This window comes from Alexandromys fortis, unplaced genomic scaffold, assembly GCF_014885135.2.
Source record: "Alexandromys fortis isolate MF-2015 unplaced genomic scaffold, M_Fortis_MF-2015_v1.1 scaffold_86, whole genome shotgun sequence".
Lineage (NCBI taxonomy): Eukaryota > Metazoa > Chordata > Mammalia > Rodentia > Cricetidae > Alexandromys > Alexandromys fortis.
In genome coordinates, this window is record NW_026067965.1 from 905,835 (window position 1) to 925,802 (window position 19,968).

The following is a 19,968-nucleotide window of genomic DNA, read 5'->3' on the forward strand; positions in this document are numbered from 1 at the left end:
AAGGAGTTGTTTACACAACCTCTGACCTGACTTGGACGGGAAGTGGGGACCATGACCAGGCTCCTGGTAAACTGCCCACAAATATCCACAAGGTGGATGCGTATCTGAAAGGCCCGCTCTCAACTTATGGAGCACTGGGTGAGGCCGGGAGGTGCTCTCCAACAAGAATCTGTTTTGCTTTTTAATGATCCCAGGACCTAGGCAGGGAGTAAGGACATTTGGTCCTGTATCCGTTGTGGCCCTTACTCTATGAGTCCTGCCCTGTGCACCCTGCTTCTCTCTTTGGCTGGAATTAGGAGGTGGATGAGATCTGCATCACAGACGTGTGGCTTGGTCGGGGGATCTGAGGCCTTCTCCAGCTGGGCTGGGGGTCTGGGTCTAGCCCTCTTGGATCAGCTGTGATTTGTTTATTACTTATGCTGCTGGGGATGGATATGTCGTCTCAAATAATAGAATTCCTGAAGCGCCGAGTCCTTTGAGGGATGGGGTAGTTCAAGAATCCCCCTTTCCCCACTTTGTTCTCTCTGTTTGTGAAAGCCTTTCAGAGCTGAGAGAATATTCAGAAGGCCTCACCGAGCCAGGGGAAACTGAGGACAGGGATCACTGCTCTTCTCAACCCGGCCAGTCAGTCATCTCCCTGCTGAGCTCAGAAGAACTGAAAAAGCTCATTGAGGAAGTGAGAGTCCTAGATGAGGCGACACTGAAGGTAGGTTTCCTGTGTGCACATCTGCAGGGACACGGGCTCCCCGTGGGCTGTTGGGGCCATCTCAGCTGGGCCCCGAGAGGGGAAGTAGCTAAAGAAGTTTACAGTCCTCAAGGCTTGTCACTGGGCTGGCATCAGATGGTCCAGTGGCAGGGGCAGGGGGTGTGAGCAGATCCTTGGGCCTGGCATCCTTTTACCATTTCCTGAATGAGGAGGGAGGTTCATGATGCGTCTAAACTCAAGTCCGGTGCTGCGTGAATATCCCACGGGCTGAGGACCTGGCATGAAAGTCCAGAGAGAAGCTGCATGGTGTAGAGCCGCCAGTGGTAACCAGCGCAGAGGAGGTAGGCTCTCATGCTGAGGCTGCTTCATTATTTCCATGGCGCACCTCAAGGTGAGCTCGAAAGGACCTCTGTGCTTCATCCGCATCTTTCGGAAAGCCCCGTTTGCTCTGTAGTTGCTGAACTCAGCTGAAGTGCATAGAGAGGGAATGACCCAGCCAGAGCCGGAGCCAGCAGTCAGAAGCGGGGCTCGTGGACCTCACTCTCTGGAAGCCTGCTGGGGTCCGTACCCGTTCCCGCACTGAGAGGGAGGGAGGACTCTCCTTTTCTATTGGAAAGCTGTGGTTCTCCACAGCTGCCTTTCTGAAGCCAAGGGTGCAGTGAAGTTTGATGATTCTAAGATGCCTCCGGACTGTAGTTTCTCCTCTGTGGTTCTCACTAATCATTTGTCGCCTGCTTGAACCACACCAGTCCTCAGAGCCCAATTCAATGCAAATAACACGCTGGAGGTAAAACTTGAAGGTCAGAGCCTAAGTGTTAGTAGAATACTTTTTTTTTTTTTTTTTTTTTTTTTTTTTTTTTTTTTTTTTTTTTTTTTTTTTTTTTTTTTTTTTTTTTTTTTTTTTTGTAGCATGGCAGTCACCCATAGGATTAAAAACAAAGCCTGCAGATAATCCCTAAGATGTGGCCAGTGTCAGGGTCAATGGGGCTTTTACATTCAGGTTACTCTTCTGTCCCAGGAACTCCCCATTAAAAGATGGCAGAAGACCTACAAGTCCTTGACCAAGGGACTGCTTTGCCATGTTTTTATTTCCCAGTGCCCTGTACCAACTAGTGGCCCAAGAACCATGGCCTTGAAAATAAATTTTGCTTGGTCTTTTAAAGTTCTCAGAGTTCAGATGTCATAAGACCTGAGATTTCTTACCATTTTGTTTAAAGGGAATGAGTCAGTAGCCCTGGGCCTGCCTTCCTCCGAATTAGATGTGTTTGGCTCTCCCTGTGTGCCTGTCACTCATGCCCGTCTATCTTGCCTACGTGTGTGACCTCTATGGCTCTTGTGGGCACTGAAGCTCCAGGTTCCAGCTCTCGACTAGAATGGAATCTCCTGCCTTTGGATAGTGCAATTAGGTTATCCTGGTTCCTGACCCTTAGTTTCTGTTTGTGCCTGTGTATGTGTACACGATGGAGCAAGGTGCCAGCTGGGCCCCTCACTGCTGCTATGCCTGTGGAAAAAGGAAACAGCACTGGCCCCCGAGAGTTTGACCCAGATCCCACCACCTGCCCTTGTCCCACAATGTCACGGTAAAGCAGCATCTTCCAGCCTGGCGTAGCCATGTGTAGCCCAGTCTGTGGGAGTTGGGTGTGAATGGGAGAGTGAGTGAGAGAGAGAGAGAGAGAGAGAGAGAGAGAGAGAGAGAGAGAGAGAGAGAGAGAGAGAGAGAGAGAGAAAGCTGGGCTTGCTGTTTTACATACATTTGTTTCCCCTCCCAAGCTTCCTGTAATTCCTGTGTGATGAAACTGCAGCCTGAGGAGGTGGTAGTACCGGCCCAGCTGGTGTTTAATGAAACAAGCCAGCATGTTGCAAAAGCACGTGTTAAATTGTTCACGCGGCTGCCTGCAGTATGGCATTTGTGAATGTATATCATTTTCCTCCGCAGCAATTAGACAGCATTCACGTCACCATCTTACACAAGGAAGAAGGCGCTGGCCTCGGGTTCAGCTTGGCAGGAGGGGCGGATCTAGAAAACAAGGTGATCACGGTGAGTGGCCCAGGATTTGGCCTGCCGGAGGCAGAGTAGGTTGCTGTGGGTGGGAAGACCTGCCTGGAAGAGGTCTTGTGATGGGAAGCACCAGGCCGCTGGTAAGGTGTTTAAAAGGAAAGTCATTGGTACCTTTCTCAAGAGGCACAGTGTGGGCTCCTATCTGAGCCAGACTTAACTCTTTGACATTATATGTCTTTCCACGAAGAAAGGTCTCTGTGCCCCCTAAATGGCCCCAGTACATTAAAACAAACACTAAATACACACGGAGCATTAAAAAGTATTTGTGTCTGTGTGAGTTTATGTGCACACATGCACACACGTGTATGCGTGCGCACGTTCTCCACCAGAACATGTGAATGGAACATTTGTATGTCTTATACCTAATACCTGTATTCTTGAGATTATGTGGAGGATACTTTAAAAATAGAGACCGGAATCTGGAAATATCTCCCGTCAATAGAGCACTTGCCTTGCAAGCATGGGAAGCTCGGCCTGCTTCCCAGAACTCAGGTTAAAGGAAAGGCGGGAATGGAGGGACGTTTATAGTCGCAGAGCTGAGGAAGCCAAGACAGACTCGCAGCTGTCTGTCAGCCAGCCTAGCCTAGTTGGCAATTCCAGGCTGCTGAGAGACCCTGTCTTAAAACACAAAGGGAATGCTGCCTGAGGTGTGACAGCTGAGGTTGTCCTATGGCCTCCACATGTTTGTGCACACACACGCTGCTGCACACACACATGTGCGCACATATACACACATGGATTGGGGCCAACTTTGGTAAAATATCACATAATTTCCTTTGGAAATACAGCTTGTGGTGGTCACTAGGATTTGGAAAGGTACACTATATAACCACAGGGCATTTTTAAAGCTCCGGACTAGGACTGTCAGCTTTTCCTTACTATGTAAAAAGAAGCCCACGGAAGGCAAAGGGAGGGGCTGCTCTGCTTTCGTCTTCTCGTGGACATGGTTACCGTGCTATGCGCAGGCCACACATGCCGCGGTGTTCATCCAGCATCCTGTAGAGCTTGTCCCAGCCTCCTGTTCCGCAGGACCCAGAGTCTGGGATAGCATGGGGAGGGGCAGCAGATTTGTCTTTTAGGGATTTTTTCTTTGTGGCCCTGTAATCGATTCTGGCTTAGTTGATCCCACCAACATGGGCTATTGCCCTCACCTGCAGCTTCAGGTCCCCAGTTGCTGACTTGGCTATTCTCAGGCCTCTGACTTCCTGATTCAGGCTGTGTGGCATGGGATCTGGGTCTCTAGATGTGGTGGCAAGGACCTTTCCCTACTGAGGTGTCTTTCTTTCTGGCTGTAAGATAGGTTCCCCCCTCCCCCGCATATCATGCAGAAAGAGGGAAGGAATCAGCTGGAGAATGAGGAAGTCCAGGCAGCCTAGGATTGTGCACCTCAAGGACTTGCGGTAGAAAATGGGACCCGAGTTCATTCCCAGAAGGGATATGCTCTCCTGAAAGGTGTTTCAGGAGTCACCATGCTATTGCATTGCTTACTCAGAGGACCAAGATGTAGACTGGCATTGTAGGGTTGCTGGCATCTTTAAACAATGGACATTTTCGGAGATTTCATTTAACCTGGTGTTCCCAAATTTCTTTGATCTTGGAAACCTGTTCTTATAAATACCCCTAATTAATAAGCCATAGACTCAGTTTTGCCAGGAAACCATTCTGAGAAGTGTGAATCCAGGGTGGATAAGGCAGAAGATGTTCCCTAGGAGTGGATGGGATTGGAGGATCAGTCAAGGGCATTGTGTGGAGAGAGTGCTTGAAGACTCTCTGGCCATCGCTGTTGCTGGTTTCTGCCCTGACTAGGGAAGGAAAGGAAGGAATGCTGTCCCACATCTATTGCTCTGCCCTGAGATATAGTCAATATGTGTTGTCTTTGGCCTAAACTCCGCTGGGGATGGTTGCGTACCTGGCTTGGGGTCCCCTGCCAGCACAAATGGGGATCTGATTTGGGTGGTCTGTGGGTTCTAATTCCTTGGGCTTGCTTAGGTTCACAGAGTGTTTCCAAATGGCCTGGCCTCCCAGGAAGGCACGATTCAAAAAGGCTACGAGGTTCTTTCCATCAATGGCAAATCTCTCAAGGGGGCTACCCACAATGATGCCCTAGCTATCCTCCGCCAAGCTCGGGACCCAAGGCAAGCTGTGATTGTCACCAGGAGAGCAACCGTGGAGGCCACTCATGACCTGAACTCCTCTACTGACTCAGCAGCATCAGCTTCAGCAGCCAGTGACATTTCTGTAGAATCTAGTAAGTGTTCCCAGTGCGGTGGGATGGGGACTGGTGTGGGGAATGCCCCCTTGTGAGCCACACACTGACTGCCTTTGGCCATTTAGATCCATTGTTGGTGGCTGTGTGGTAATGTGTGGTTCCCAACACACCGCCCCAGCTTGCCTGGTATGCCGCCGAGATGTGAGTCTCTCTGTGTTTCTCTCTGTGTGTGTGTGTGTGTGTGTGTGTGTGTGTGTGTGTGTCTGGCTAAACAGCTGGCATCAACCTGGGCAGCTGGGCCTGAGAGAAGAACAGACCACTGACCAAAACTATGTATTTTCCTCTGCAGCGGAAGCCACTGTCTGCACAGTGACACTGGAGAAGACCTCTGCAGGGCTGGGCTTCAGCCTGGAGGGAGGAAAGGGCTCCCTTCATGGAGACAAGCCTCTCACCATCAACAGGATTTTTAAAGGTGGGTCCCTTTTCCCTCTACATCCTCTCCAGTGGTGGGTGTGTAGCAAGCACCCCAAACCCCAAACTCCTGAGACCTGTCTGGGCCATTGTAGATTCCCACGCCCCTTGAGTCACTGTTGACCCCTATGTGTTCAGTTCTGCTTTTCTTACCTTGTGCCCTTGCTCAGCCATGCCCTTACTTCTCTTTTTGCTGGGCCCTCTTACGTGGCTAAGCCTTGGGCTTGTGTAATGAGTCTTTTTCTGTCCCGCCAGCCAGATCCCAAATAAAGTCACAGAAATTTACCTTTCATTATAAAAGCTCAGCCTATAGCTTAGGCTTGTTCCTAACTAGCTCTTATAAGTTAAGCTAACCCATTTATATTAATCTACGTTCTATCATGTGGTGTTACCTCTCTCCCATCTTGTACTTCCTGTTTCCTCTCCATGTCTCCTGACTTCTACCCTGCACCTCGATTATCTCCTCCTACTTCCTCTCTGTGCCTGGAAGTCCTGCCTATACCCCCTGCCTAGCTATTGGCTGCACAGCTTTTTTATTACACCAATCACAGCAATACATTTTCATACCACGAACAAATATCCCACAACAGGCTCACAAAGTTAGCTTTACTCTAGTCCTGAATTCTTTGATTCTTCCCATTTGATGTCTTCTTCATTATGAACTGGGCTGCCAGACAGTCTGACATGCTGGTCAGCTGAATATGGATCTTCCCCGAGAGAAGCATGAACACCTTGTAGCTACCATACAGCTACATAGTATCTGCAACTCCTTCCACTTCTTAGGTGGAAGCCTTGGGCAGGGGAGCAAGGGATGTGGAGAAAGAAACATTGGTCAGAAGCCAGGCTCTGGGTGTGGTCTCAGCCCTGCCTCTAACTGCAGGTGACCATTCTTTGCCAGTCTAGAGGTTCCTTATCCACAAGAAGAGGTAAAAAGTAAGGGTGTGTCTGGGAGCTTTTAGAACTGGCGTCCAAAGGGCATCGCGTCCCTCCTATCTGTCCTTATGAGCCTTTACAGCTAGCTGATCTTACATTCTGCAGCTTTTGTGGAAACCCAGTGGGTGGACTGAGTCATGCATGGTAACTAACCCAAGTTTTCACGTTAGCTACAGCTCTGAGAAAATGTTTTTAGCTCTCGAGGGAGTCAAAGCTAAGAGACCTGGGTTCTAATATTAATTCCGCAAGTGCAGTAGTAGCAGGGCCTTGACAAGTCACTTCACTATTCTGGGCCCATGTGCACACTTGGGAATGAGCCGTCAGCCACAGGCAGGGGTTACCGGTAATGGATGCCAGAGCCTGGAGGTCAGAGTTCAAACCTCACTTGGAAACAGCTGAGTCTGGTATCCAAGCTCTGAGCTGCCATGCTGTGAAATGCCTCACTTTAGAACCACTGGCTGTCTCCCAGAGGTCGGTGTGTGGTCCACTTCTGCAGGGACCTGGTTCCTCAGGAAGTGCCTTTTATTCCTCCTGTTTCCCGTGAAGCTCAGGATCACCTGTCATCTTCTCCTTTTTTATAGGGACAGAACAGAGTGAGACAGTCCAGCCTGGAGACGAAATCTTGCAACTCGCCGGCACTGCCGTGCAAGGTCTTTCTCGGTTTGAAGCCTGGAATGTTATCAAGGCATTACCGGACGGGCCTGTCACTGTGGTCATCAGAAGGAAAGGCCTCCAGTGCAAGCAGATGACAGCTTCTGGGGACTCCTAGACAGGGTGCCGACGCCAAGACAAAGCAGGAGTGTGAGGCTCCCATCACTGCCGATTCTCAGGGTCTCTGCTGCCCACCTCACCCAGGCTGGGGAAAGCCCAGGTGTGCTTCTGGTAGCTGCTGCTCAGGTTTGGACCTTCCGGGACACCGTCCATTGAGGGGGTCACACAGAGGTGATTGATACAAACCATAGACTGTATATAGACAGCTTAGTGCCAATATTCTGGTGCCATAATAAAATGGATGTATTGGAGTTTGCTATGAAACCCATGTCCTGATTTGAACATCACCCAGGTGCTTTGAAAGCCACCCCATGACGGCAAGTTTCCTCTTATGAATTTGCAGAACAGGCAGGACTTGGAGGAGAGTTCCTTTTGGCCCTACTAAGCATTATCCAGTTGAAGATGGGCTGGGCTGGGGCCCTAGGAAGGAAGGGTTGCTGCTGGTGCCTCTGGCTGCTGGCGCTGAGAAATCTGTTCCTGGCCTGGGCTTCTGTACTATGATGTCTTGCTGCCTGGTGCACACACCAGAGCCAGGCAGGGGCTGCATCTTTTTAAATGGTCTGCCTTTGAAGTCGCATGGCATTGCTTACGCTGAGAGCAGGCACAGACCTGCCTGGGCTCAGGGAAATGGGGGGATGTTGTCAGGAGCATTTTTTGTAAGATGCAGCCTGTCACAAAGAACACTTTCAAACACTTAAAAAGAACACCTGTTTTTTTTTGCTTGGGCTGAGAAGTGATCCTAGAAAGAGTGGGACCAGGGGATAGAGGGGCATGAAACAAGGACGGCCTAGGGAAGGCCTGGCAAGGATCACAGACCAAACACCATTTATTTCAGGGTACTGCCAATGGGGGCTTGCCAGTGTGACCTGCCAGCCTCTCCAGAATCTTAAGTCGAAAATGTTTGTTTGAAGTGGACTCAGAAACCCCTGCTGGGCTCCTCTCTTCCCCCTGCAAAGCCCTTCAGCGACTCTTGCATAGCTCGGTCTCCCTTACTCTGAGAAATGGCAGCCTATGGCTGGAGCTGGCATGCTTATTTCTCCAGCCCACTTTAAAGTTTGTGCTATATAGTAGACAAGAAAAGGAAGAATTCACGATATCGTTTAGATCAGTCCTTTAGATCTATTAGGCGGTAAATTTGATCTAACAATAAAAGGTATGGGGCTGGGGAGACAGCTGTCAGGAAAGTGCTTGGCATGCAAGCCTGGTGACTTGAACCTAACACCCAGAGACCAGAAAGACAAACACAAATAAAACCAAACAACCAAACAGACTAATGGAAACAAAAGAACCAGGTGTGGTGGCATTCGCTTGTAATCCCAGATCCGGGGAAGCAGAAAGATACAGCTCTCTGGAACTTCCTGGGCATCCAGCCTAGCCTATTTGGTGAGTTTCTCACCTGTCACAAAAACCAGGGTGGATCACAGCCAACAGAATGGTACAGCAAGTGGGCTTAACATGGAGACAAAACCAGAGAGCAGGAAGAGATCAATAGGTGGTATCCAAACCTCAGGGAAAACAGAGCAGGGGCAAGAAAGCCATCTAGACCTAGATGTGGGAATATCCAAACCAGCCCTATCAAAGTGCAAATGTGTTCTAGACTCCACACTCCATACTGTGAACGAATGGAGGAAGAGGAGAGGAATTATTAAAATCTACTAAAGGGGCGAGGCTGGCTGGACTGTGAGGGGCACCACGTCGTCTCTGCAGTCTTCAAGCAAGCACACTGTCAGCCAACAGGGACCTCTCCTTTCGTGATAAGAAAAGCAGGGATTAAATTTGAAAAGCTAAGGAGACAGCATTTGTCCCTATTGGAATGGCTGCTTTTGTGGCAATTGTTAGATACTGTGGGCTTGCGCAGTTCCACAGCACGGGAGACAGCATGGCCTGATGGGACGGGGTGGGGGTGGGGGGCTCTTCTCCCCAGGGTCCCCCATGCACACAGGGGCTGCTGGCCCCACTCAGAATGACTCACACAGGTCACAAGAACTCCCGCTCCCTCCCAAAGATACAGTTTGGTTTCATGGGGACACAAACATTAACTCACGACAGGACAAACAGGAAAAGACAAGTCTGATGAAAAATAAAAAAAAATAAAAAAAAATTAGGTAAAAAGTGTGTTTCCTTTAAGGCTTATTCTGTGCTTTGAAACGTTTTCCAAGTTGACATCTTTGTAAGGGAGGGAAAGTCTTGTGTTAAAAACTGGTATATAAAACTGTATCAGAAAATGGACACAGGAGTCTGGGACAAAAGTCTAGGAGCTCCAAATGCCAGAGGAGCAGGACTTAAGGACCAGGATAGATGATGATTCTCTAAGCCTGGCACAGAGACAAGGGGTCTGACAGCAACGCACAGGGCCCTTGAACCACAAGGAATCAAAGGATGTTCCAGCCATGTCTTGGTCAGGAGGCCATAGCAGTATCCTGCCAGGAATGTGTGTACCACCGCAAGCCGATGGACAGCGCCTTCCACACCATAGGCCAAGAGGAAGTAGGCGCGCGCGCGCGCGTGTGTGTGTGTGTGTGTGTGTGTGTGTGTGTGTGTGTGTGTGTGTGTGCTGCTGTCCTTCCTGGGCAGACACTCCCGAGACTTCCTGTTCACTAGGGCATCTCCAAAGGCCACAGTAGCTCTTCCATGTTCTTTGACACTCAACAGATGGGGTGTTTCTTGCTACTAGGCGACATGTCAGTGATGGAACTTCCTCACGGCCTTCTGAAGGTTGGGGTAGAACTCGGCCATGCTGCGAGGGAAGAAGGAGTCTACCACGCTCTGTGGGAGGTAGCCACTCAGGTCTGTCTGGAAGAACGTGACCAGCTTGGTTTTGTTGGGCTCCCTGAGAAAACAAACAGCAGGGGTGTCGTGTTAGACATGTACCACAGAGGCATCGAAGCCCAGAGCCACGACCAGCGACCAGCAGAAGTGGCTCAGACATGGTGATCACCTCCACACCTGCTCCAGCCTCAGTGCCCAGGGCTCCTCTCCACCCCCTTGTTCTACCATGTCTTTTAGAGGACACACTGCCCGGGGGAGCTGGTGCCATGCCCTGGGTGGGACGTGCAGATGTTCCTTGTGGCTGTTATTGACGGCTGTGTTTTCGATGACCGGGGACTTCTGGGACATTCTGGGCCCTTTCCAGAGGTGGGCAAGGTTGAAACTCCCTCCGTGCCAATGCCAGGCGGTAGGGTTTTTATCCTGTGTGATTTGTGGCCCTACAACACGCTCTGTCACAGATGTGTTATTAAGTCTGACATGGACGAAATTTGCAAAACTGGAAAATAGCGCCATTCTCCTCAGCTTCTACTTAGAAGAGCTGACTGATGATTGTTTTTTTTTTTTTCCTAAAATGTCACTTAGCATGCAATTCATTTACTACTATTTTGTGGAGAGAATTATTTTAGATCGCGCAATCTTAATTGGAAACATACTACATTATGGTAACTACGTATGGACTGGAGTCCTGTGAAATCCTCAGCCCTATTTCAGGAGGGAAATGGAACCATAGATTCAAATTCTGAGCTCTGGTTTAGAGAACCGAGGGCTCCTTTATACATGTGTCGAAGAGGCTTCGGCAAGGGGTAGCAGAAGCCCAGATGCAGGGTCCCATCTACTGATGAAGCAGCAACAGGGCATTAGATTAATCCAGAAGCTGAAATCAGATTTCACACAATAGAGGAAGTAGGGCATGACCAAACGGGAACCTGGAGGGGTCCTCGTGGTCACAAATGCTGCAGTGGCCAGGTTTGGAGAGGCCGTGTGGTATTTTCCCCCTCCCTACCATGTGGCACTCTATTTGAATGATGCTGTTCACAGCTTTGGTCTCATCAAAAACTCCACACAGCACGCACCTCTGAGGTTTTCTTTCTCTGACTTGGAACTTCTGGTATTGAGGACTCTTAACACCCTCCCCACCCCCCAGCAGTACAGGCAACTACTGAGGTCTCAGGAGGACAGGGCAAGTGGAGGAGCAGTGTAGGGACTGGTCTAGACCGGCATTTCTTTACCCCTGGGGGGGGGAAGGAAGAGGGAGAGGAGAGGGAGGGCGATCTGGGGGCAGGGCTCCCTTTGGATCTTAAATCCTCAGCTCTGTCAGATTCCATCTTCTCCCTCCCTCACCAGCTAGCTCCAATCGATTCTGGGGCCCTTCTCTGTCACCCCCAAGACTCCCCCTCTCCCCCGAGTCTATCCCTCATGGTCACTCTGCTGTGTTCTCTTTGGAAACTTAAATAGGTCAGTAAGAAATCAGAGTTCATGACCACATTTCTCTCTGGGGAGCCCTGGGCTTGGCAGTACAACATCACAGGAGAGTCAAGCTACTTGGGGAGAGACCCAAGGGGTAGGCCAAAGTGGCTAAAAAGGGGCTCAGGGCATCATGACTGTCCTCACAGAAACCACCAGGAGTTTGTCATGACACTTTCACCAGAACACACGTGGAGCACGGAAAATGTTCCCTGGCATTCACAGCAGGGGCGCCACAAATGCAGCTCTGATGTCGCCTCCTCCAAAGACTCTAGTGTCCTGGGAGACAGCGCTCCCTCCGTCACAGAGAGTCTGAGCCCAGTCACCTCCACCTCACTCCCCAGTGTGGCCTCCTGCTCTGGGTCACAGCTCCACCTACTCTGGGGGCATCCAAGCAGCTTCCACCGAAGTCATGGAGTGGATGCTCAGCCCTCACTAAGGCTCCCAGTTACGAGGCTGGCGAGGTCTGGCCCTGCTTCCAGGCCCCTCCCCGATCCGACTCAGTGACTTCCTTCCACAGTTTCCCTTGTACCCACACCTGCTTCCACCCAGAGGAACCCTGGACCTGCACAGGCCACTGTGATCCAGGAGACTCCTATCAAGGAGGCTTTTGCTGACCTCCTGGGTGACTCACTTCCACCCTACCCGAGGCCGGTTCACCATCCCTTAGATTTCTACACAGCATATAATATGGAGTAATTCCTAGTGTACATACAACATAATTACTTTCATTTGTGCCTTGTTTATCTTCTCCTGCCCCATCAGAATTAAGCCCACAGAGAACAGATGTTTTCTATCTGTTTTTTAAACACAGAAAGAAAAAAAAAACACAGTCAATATGGAAGACAGATGGCCAGGTTTAAGCTGAGGCTTTATCACTTGCTGGCCTGTGATCTTGGGCTAGTTATATAACCTCTCCGTCCTACCCACCCCTTCTATAGAACGCGGGCCATGATCACAGTTACATCAGCTAAAGCTTGCATGCTGCGCGTTTCCTTAAGCCAGTCCTGAGATCCAGCCTCAAGGAGCAAGGTCTCTGCTCTTACTCGAGACACTCTGCTGCAATGTGCCTGGCAACCTGGAAAGGCAAGGATGTCTCGCACCCGACTGCAGGGAGGAGAGCAAGGAAAAGTGGTCCAGAGTAGTTTCCTAGGCCCAAATCAGAGGGTCTGATCTCAATACCGGGACCAAAGCTGTGCGCATGCGTGCGCATGCCGAAGCACGGCTTTACTACCGCAGACGCAAGATCTTGAGGCATGTAAGAGCCTTCCAAGAGATGTTTGAGAGCCAGCCTGGCAGACATAGTGTTCCGCGGGGGGTAGAGGGGTGGGGAGGGGGTGCTCCGTCTGGGTTTTAGTAATAGACCAGCCTTCTGGGACTGTGAGAGGAAGCCCACACATTTCCCTCTGGCTGGCTGCGGGAAACGCAGGGCTACACCAGCAGGTGCAATTCCTCTCCTTGTTAACTTGGGTGGTGCTCAAAATAAACCTGTGACCTTCAGGCAGCTCATTACTCGAGAGCTCCTGGCAAGACCCTGGCTGTGTCTGTGAGTGTACTCAGGGCCGTCTGATTCACAACATGGTCTTGGAACTGTCTTCGAGGCCCTGAGCGCTGTCTCACTTCTGGTAAAGGAGGGGTGGTCACTGTGTACATACAGCACATTTGCCTGTCCTGTCCTGTGGGGCTGGAGAGAGGGATTCTCACATCCAGATTAATCTAAGTAACTTACAACTTCCCCAGGAGCACCGACTGTGGCTGAGTGCCTGCCGGCGCCAATGCATTTTGTAACATTGATGTTACTTTTGTGGGTTACAGCCAAAGTGCCTGTTTTCTGAGTTCACAGAGGTGTTATGCTTAGGTCTGAGACAAAGTCCTCCCCCCAATCTCCTTACCCTGGCAGTGGTTCACAGAAGCACCCGCACGGATGGTTAAATCCTCGCACAAAACCTGGCTTTGGGGGACACAATGGATGTTCCACGTGGGTAGCTGGAAGACATTCTTGAGGTCAGTGAACTCACCTTCAGACAACAGGGACACCAACACTGAGGTGACCAGTGACCGAAGTCCAGTGCCCAGCAAAGGGTTCTGCTACCTATCAGCTTCCTTACGCTTACACCCACTCCAGTTCACACACACATGCATCCTCACCCCCACACAGCTTTTCCCCCAACCCTTTAGTAATTTAAGAAGAAAGAACATTCCAGAATCTAAGGCTCAGGGTAGGAGAAGAAAGATTCCTCTCTCAAATTTCAGTCCATAGAAGTGAGGATATGTCCCTGAGCTTCCCTAGAGGGAGACGCGGAAGAATCGTGGGACTCTGTTGCCCATGGGGAAGGAACAGGGCAGAAAGCAACCACATGATTAGGATGCTCCTGTGGACCTGACACACTGACATACAAGGAGAGCAACTGCAATCCACATGTTGACGGTGCGGACTGAGCTCAGCAGGGATCAGAACAGATCTGGGACACAGAAAGGCCCAGGTATTAGGTCTCTCCATTCCAGACTCTCGGGTACAGTCTCCCCAACTCTACAAGGGAAGAAGATGGGACACATGAGCTTGCTGATGGTCCCCAATCACTCAGCTGTCCTCGAAGAGCTAGGGGTGTGTAAGATAGAGTTCCGCCTCTAGGACAGCCGGCAGACACCTCCCGTCACGTACCATTGGAACTGATGGTGCCATCCTCATATTTCTTCACCAACACCAAGTCCACAAAGTCCCTGGGAGAAATCAGCTTCATGGCGGCCGAGGGTGTGGAGGTTCTGCTCACACACAGCATCTGCCAAAATAAAACGGGCCCAAGTCTACTGAAGACAAGTCATCTCATACACAGAAGTATGGAGGAGCTGCAAGCGGGAGAACCCAAAGGAAGTCTGGGGACACTGGGGCACTTTCCAGCAGGTGCACTGAGGCCAAATGATTTCATCTCCATGTCTTAAAAAAAAAATCTTCTCCACCCATCTAGTATCATCCTAGCTTGCAATGCCCTGGGTACAATTCCTTGCTGTGCCAAAGATCTGCAGGAATGCCAACTGTCATATTTGGTCACGGTGCCCCACGCTGGGCTCAGAATGTCAGTTCCCCCCTAAGCACAGCCCAAGACACAAGTCCATTTCTGAATTCCCATATCTTGTAGCAGGCACCATAGAAGTAACCGTTGCTTTCTACAACTGTAACATCTGCTTCTGCTTCCATCTGGAGTCCGAGGGAAGCCTCTGTCTTAGGAATTACTGAAGAGTCACTCGCTCCAGACCCTAGTTCACTCCAGGTTCATGGCTCCTCCACACATCCCGTACCCGTCCTCTAGGAAGAATCAGGATGCCCGTGAGCTGTCCGAATCACACTGATGGACACCATTGGAAAGGAAAGGTCCTTGCCCCTTATCGTTACTGTTTCTCCTAACGAACAAGAGCCCCCTCTCGTCCTTGGCTTCTCTGCTGTTTGGGATGCCTAAGTTCCCCAGCAGCCTGTGCTTCCTCTCCTTAGCATTTGCGGAAGGCTGTGTCTCTCGGCAACGGGCCAATCTTTCAACGAACACATGAATTAATGAGAACAAAGAGTTCTCACACATCCCATGCAGAGATGAAAAACACTTTTTCTCTTTGTGCTTTATCATTCTTCATTCAAATTTCCGAATATAATCATGTTACCTTAATAAATTCTACTCTTAACTCAGTCTAGTTCTTCTTTTTTTTTAAAAAGAGTCTTGTGATCAAAAGAAATAGATGATTTAAAAAGTCTTTTTTTCAACATATATGAATATCTATAATAACATTTGGTGATGTCCAAGGAAACACATGGGAGGGAGAAAACGGAGCGGATGATGCTGATATTAGTAGTATAAGCATGTAATCTCAGCACTTGGTAGGCAGAAGCAGACGAATCTCTCTGAGTTCAATATCAGCCTGATCTATATAGCGAGTTCTAGGCTAGCTAGGGACCCTGTCTTAAAACAAACAAGCAAGCAAGCAAACAAACAACTCAGTGGGCTGTGTAAAACAAAGTTCAAGCAAAATAATTACATTCTGATGACAGGTACTTTGTGTTGGTGGTGGCTTGCTTTGTTTATCGAATTGAAACGTAACCCTGCCTAGCCTGGAGCTCCTAAGTAGCCTGGCTGTCCCCAACCTTGTGTTCTTCATGCCTCTACCTCCTGGCTGCTGGGATTACAGCTATGTGCCATTTTAAAAACGGTACATAAAAAATAGAAGTCCATATTATTAAGACAGAACTAAATGCCATTGCTTTTGCTCAAAAATAACAAACAGTACATGTCAAAAAATCCAGGCTTCACACTTTATGAAAATTAAGCTGTGAATTGGATGTTAGATAATAACATGTGTTGGAATGAGACATAGACTTTCAAAAATCTGTTCGAGGAAACACAAGCCAAAAGTTTGAGGATTCATGCTTCATGCACCAGAAGACTGGCTGGGCTCCGCTAGGGGATATGACTGCACTGGGATCAGGGTCTCTTATCATAGCCAGAGACAAGCCAGCATCCCCAGAGGAGCCAGAAAGCCCCACTAGACCCAACCAGTCAGTCATGGTGGAGAACTGACTTAGAAGGGAAGAGAATTCCGCACAGGTGAGTGCCACATGGGTACGCTGGGCACAGGTGGTGCCTGGAAAGCAGCACCAGAGAGAAACATCCCCCTGGGGGAAGAGCTGAGAGATAAAGCCACTGGGACCCAGAACTGGGGCTGAGGTGAAGGTGACAGAGTTAGGAGGCTATTTTTGGTTTCCTTTGAGAGGCGGCACTGTGACCGGAGGGGGATCAGCTCCTGCTTGGCTCCTTTACCTGTGTGCATTTGGCAGCTTGTCTTTACTCCTGTCAGACTGTCTTCTTCCCCAGGGCTCAGGACAGGGAGCTTGAAGCCAGGAACAGAACATCCGCTAACCACCTTAACAGCATTGATGGGTCAACCACCATCACGGCGGCTCACCCATCAGCCTGCGGCTTTCTTAGCTTACATTCTCTTAGCCCCACCAACCACTGTACTGAGACCCAGAGGTGGGAATGTGCTCAGGAGACGGGGCCACTCCTGATCCCAAGAGACAGTGTGCCAGGCTATGGGCATGGCTTAGCGGGTGAAGCCACTTCCTATGTGAGTGTGAGGACTGGAACTCAGAACCCCCCAGGACCCACACACAAGCTGGATGGGAGTGTTAACTCAGCTGTAGTTCCAGAAGGAAGGCAGGGGCCCCTAGGGAGTGCCTGGGGCATGCTGGCTGGAACTGCAGGCTCCAGATTCAGCAAGAGATTCTGCTTCAGTATATAAAGCAGAGAATGACTGCATGAGACACTTCTTGGGGCACCACGCACACATGAACATACATACATGTATACCCCCTTACACACAAATATGTAAGTCAAGTCCTTCTGTTATGGCATTTGTATTATATATACAAGTCATTAACCAAGGGTTGCTCAACTTTACCCACTTGGGCATAATACTTTGTATTCTCTCTTTGCATCCTTTTCTTGCGCTGGTGTCACTTAATCCAGAGCAAGAAAATCATATCTGTTTATTGTGGTTCTGCAAATGCCCCCACTTAGACCAGCTGGTTTTATAAAGAAAGCCCTTTAACTATTAGAAATGGAGAGAGAGAGAGAGAGAGAGAGAGAGAGAATATCACTTGTCATAAGCTAAAGGCAACTGCAAATTACACGCAAAATCGCTCAAGTCTGACTCCCAGCCCAGGCTGCCCATTGGCCTCACAGTGAGGGACGTGAGTTAAATAGGGTCACAGGCACACCAGAGCCTGAGATCCGCTCTCTTCTTATTGGCAGCAGAGGGATGGAAGAAGGGTTGAGACAGCACCATCCTCTCTGTGTGTTTCGATTCCATCTTTGACTGATAAGGATATGAAATTACCAGTCTTCCCAGGGATTTCCGCCCCATCCTTCAGACAACTCTGACAAAGTCTCCCACGGACAACAGACGGAACTGAAATGAGGTCAGGACAAAGACACCTGGCTCCACAGCTTGGCCAGCTGGAAAACACTGTGAGGTTTCACAATGCTACCTGCTTACATAAGCACCAGGCCATGCCAGAGAGGTCCTAGACAGCAACCCTAAGACGCCATGCAAATCCCACAGGTTAGCCCCACTGGCGTTGCCTGTGTATGTGTTTTCACTGTGGTTTTCTATCCTTCTGAGTGTCTCTGACTAAAATGAAGCAAGGCCTTAAAGTTAGAGATGATGCTGGGGCAGGCTCATCAAGGCTGCAGCTGTCTCCTGTAACAGCCCCTAGCCCGCGAGGCTATTTAAATTTACATTTAGATTTGTTAAGATGAATAATTCATTTCCTCAAACCAGCCACCTTTTCAGGCTGCATGGCCCCATGGGAACCTGAGGCTCCCACACTAGACAAGACAGTTGCAGAACAATGCTGCTCCATAGCAAGGGTTTCTGCTGGGCAGGGCTGGTCTGCGGGGCACACACTTTCCTAAAGGAGATGCTGCAATCCGGAAGTGGTCCCATGCAGTGGTCCTCCTGTGGGCAAAAGACTAAAATGGCTCTGTCAGTGGCTCTGACAATGCTTCAAACTAATCTGTTAGTCTAAACCCAGGCCTGCCTCTGTGTTGTGGGGAGCCCAGGCTTGCATGGAGTTTCCTCATCTATAGCCCCTGGCTCTGCTGAGGGTTTCTGGCCTCTTAGAGGAGTCACGCTGTTTCCAGAGGGCCGAAGCTGTGATGGCTTGCAGGGTACTCCTCTTGCCTTCAGAGGAGATGGGGTCAGGGTACTGCGGCAGGACGAGACACTCAGACGAAATACCCAGTGAAACTTACATCTGTGATGCTTTGGACAACTTCAAAACTGGTCACGTTGTCGTCCCACTTCTCCCGGAGGCCGCCAGCAACTGGCTTTATGCAATCCCACACCTCTTCCAGTGTCCCACACAGAATCCCTTCTCCGCGGTACCTGGAACACGGGGAAGAATTTGACCCAAGACATCAATTCAACTTGCTTATCTTAGGATTTTACATCAAGTCTATTATTGCATGTCTGTCCTTGTTCTAGGGCAGAAACAGGGCTAAAAACAGGGCTAAAATATGCTAGCCCGCCTCCCCTCTCGCCTGCACAAACAGGTACTAAGCCCTCACGGAACACAGCTTGCTAGAAATGATCCAAAACACTAGCTAAGGCTTTTCTGGAAGAGGACTGGGGAATCACAGGGGGGCCAGGGTGGGTTGGAATCTCTCATGAGGCAACCCCAGAGAAACTAGGAAGGGAGTCGAGGATCTGACAAGCTTTGTTCGAAGCGTGCACTTACAGATTCCCTGGAAATTCCTCAGACGGCCTCCAGGAAACTGAAACGCCATTCTGTCAAAAAGGCACAGAATGCAAGAGGTTTAGAGCTAGAGGAAGTCTTGGAGTTGGGATCTCAAGAGAGGATTCTCCAATGTCACCCAACCCGTTCCTGGCACAGCTGGGATTCCTCATGGACTAAGGGGCCCCACAGCAGGTGATGACCAACGAGATCCCCTCAGGCTGACTCCAGAAGTCACGGGCGCGTCTCCAATCGCCTTAAACGCCACCAAGAACTTTTGTTTCCTCAAGCAAGTTAGGGATATTTATTTTAAAGAAAACATCAGAAGCGTCAAGGAAGAAAACGGTTTCTTTCCCTGGCACTCCTGGGAGAAGGGACTGTATTATTATAGTGTACGGAGGAAAGACTCGGTACCTGGAGTTGCAGGTCCAAGCCTAACCTCAAACCTGTCAGGTGACCTTGAGTGTGTTCTCATTGAAAGGGGCGGGGATCTCCGGGAGTCCGAGAGAGCAGAGCAGCCACTCTCCGTGGAAAAGCTCCCTCAATCCACCTCCGGGGGCTGGGGTGCAGAAAATCTCAGGGAGAGGAGAAGCCTGGGAGTTTGGAAGACTCAAGCTCCTGGGAACAGTCTCCAGATCCCCTTTCCCGCTCAGTCCCTCACTCACGCCTTCCCGGCACTTCTTCCAGCCCGACTCGTCCCGCCGATACCGGAGCACCTTCTCCGCCACCGCCTCACTCTCTTGAGTGGCCCAAGACACGTCCATCTCAGCGGCGTGCAGGGTCCCAGCTGTGCAGCACCGGTTTTGCTAGGCGGAAAACCGGGCCTTGGGCGGAGCCTGGAGCCCCGCCTTCGGGCTCCGCCTCCCTCTCAGAATTGGTCTTTGCTCTCAAACAATTCCGTCCCTCCTGGAAATCGGCAAGTCTGAAGAGGGAGGCTGGCCCTGCGATGTGTGTCATCTCTGGGCGGGATTCAGGAAGCCTGCTGGGCATCTGCCTACTCTGGGCAGGGCCAGGAACTACTCCTGGGCTAGAGAGTGGCGTGGTGATTTCCCCTTGGTGCTCAGAGGTTTTCGGCTCTGACTGAGACCGTACAGTTTTCATAGCAAACAACTCCCCAGGGGGGTTTCTGCGGGGTGGCCCCGGGGATGTGGAGGAGCAGGTCGTGGAGGCAGGCAGGAGGGGACCCATCTGCCACTGTTCAGGAAGCCTGCTCAGGGATGTCCGCCTCTAATAGTACAAGCTGCTCATTTTGTTGTGCTTGAAAAATTAAGCATATAAAACCATCAAAGATAAAAATGGGAGATAAA

The 19,968-nt window shown here is 50.2% G+C and overlaps 2 protein-coding genes across 8 annotated transcripts in view; one reads left to right on the top strand and one right to left on the bottom strand.

Annotated features, from left to right (window-relative positions):
* Nucleotides 1-9,315, top strand: part of Il16 (interleukin 16) — a 99,201-nt gene extending 89,886 nt beyond the window's left edge. For all 7 annotated transcript variants that reach the window (XM_050153933.1, XM_050153932.1, XM_050153934.1 and 4 more), the window contains 5 exons: nucleotides 538-706; nucleotides 2,643-2,744; nucleotides 4,755-5,013; nucleotides 5,324-5,446; nucleotides 6,960-9,315. In XM_050153933.1, coding sequence (XP_050009890.1) covers nucleotides 538-706; nucleotides 2,643-2,744; nucleotides 4,755-5,013; nucleotides 5,324-5,446; nucleotides 6,960-7,147 — 841 coding nt within the window. In that variant the 3' untranslated portion in view covers nucleotides 7,148-9,315. The remainder of the gene's footprint in view (nucleotides 1-537; nucleotides 707-2,642; nucleotides 2,745-4,754; nucleotides 5,014-5,323; nucleotides 5,447-6,959) is intronic.
* On the bottom strand, nucleotides 9,251-19,490 carry Stard5 (StAR related lipid transfer domain containing 5). The gene is made up of 6 exons (XM_050153940.1): nucleotides 19,327-19,490; nucleotides 18,665-18,714; nucleotides 18,180-18,312; nucleotides 14,045-14,162; nucleotides 13,275-13,368; nucleotides 9,251-9,979 (listed from the first exon to the last, which is right to left on the bottom strand). The coding sequence occupies exons 1-6, from the start codon at nucleotides 19,423-19,425 to the stop codon at nucleotides 9,832-9,834; spliced, it is 642 nt and encodes a 213-aa protein (XP_050009897.1). The 5' UTR covers nucleotides 19,426-19,490; the 3' UTR covers nucleotides 9,251-9,831.
* Nucleotides 19,491-19,968: the final 478 nt, after the last annotated feature.

Bases quoted from the DNA above. Each gene is read 5' to 3' on its own strand.
- Stard5 (XM_050153940.1), bottom strand. From the start codon at position 19,425: ATGGACGTGTCTTGGGCCACTCAAGAGAGTGAGGCGGTGGCGGAGAAG. The intron at 14,163-18,179 runs GTAAGTTTCACT...TTATTTTGGCAG, and splicing joins TTGTCCAAAGCATCACAGAT to ATGCTGTGTGTGAGCAGAAC. The intron at 13,369-14,044 runs GTACGTGACGGG...AATGTCTTCCAG, and splicing joins TGGCACCATCAGTTCCAATG to CTACCCACGTGGAACATCCA.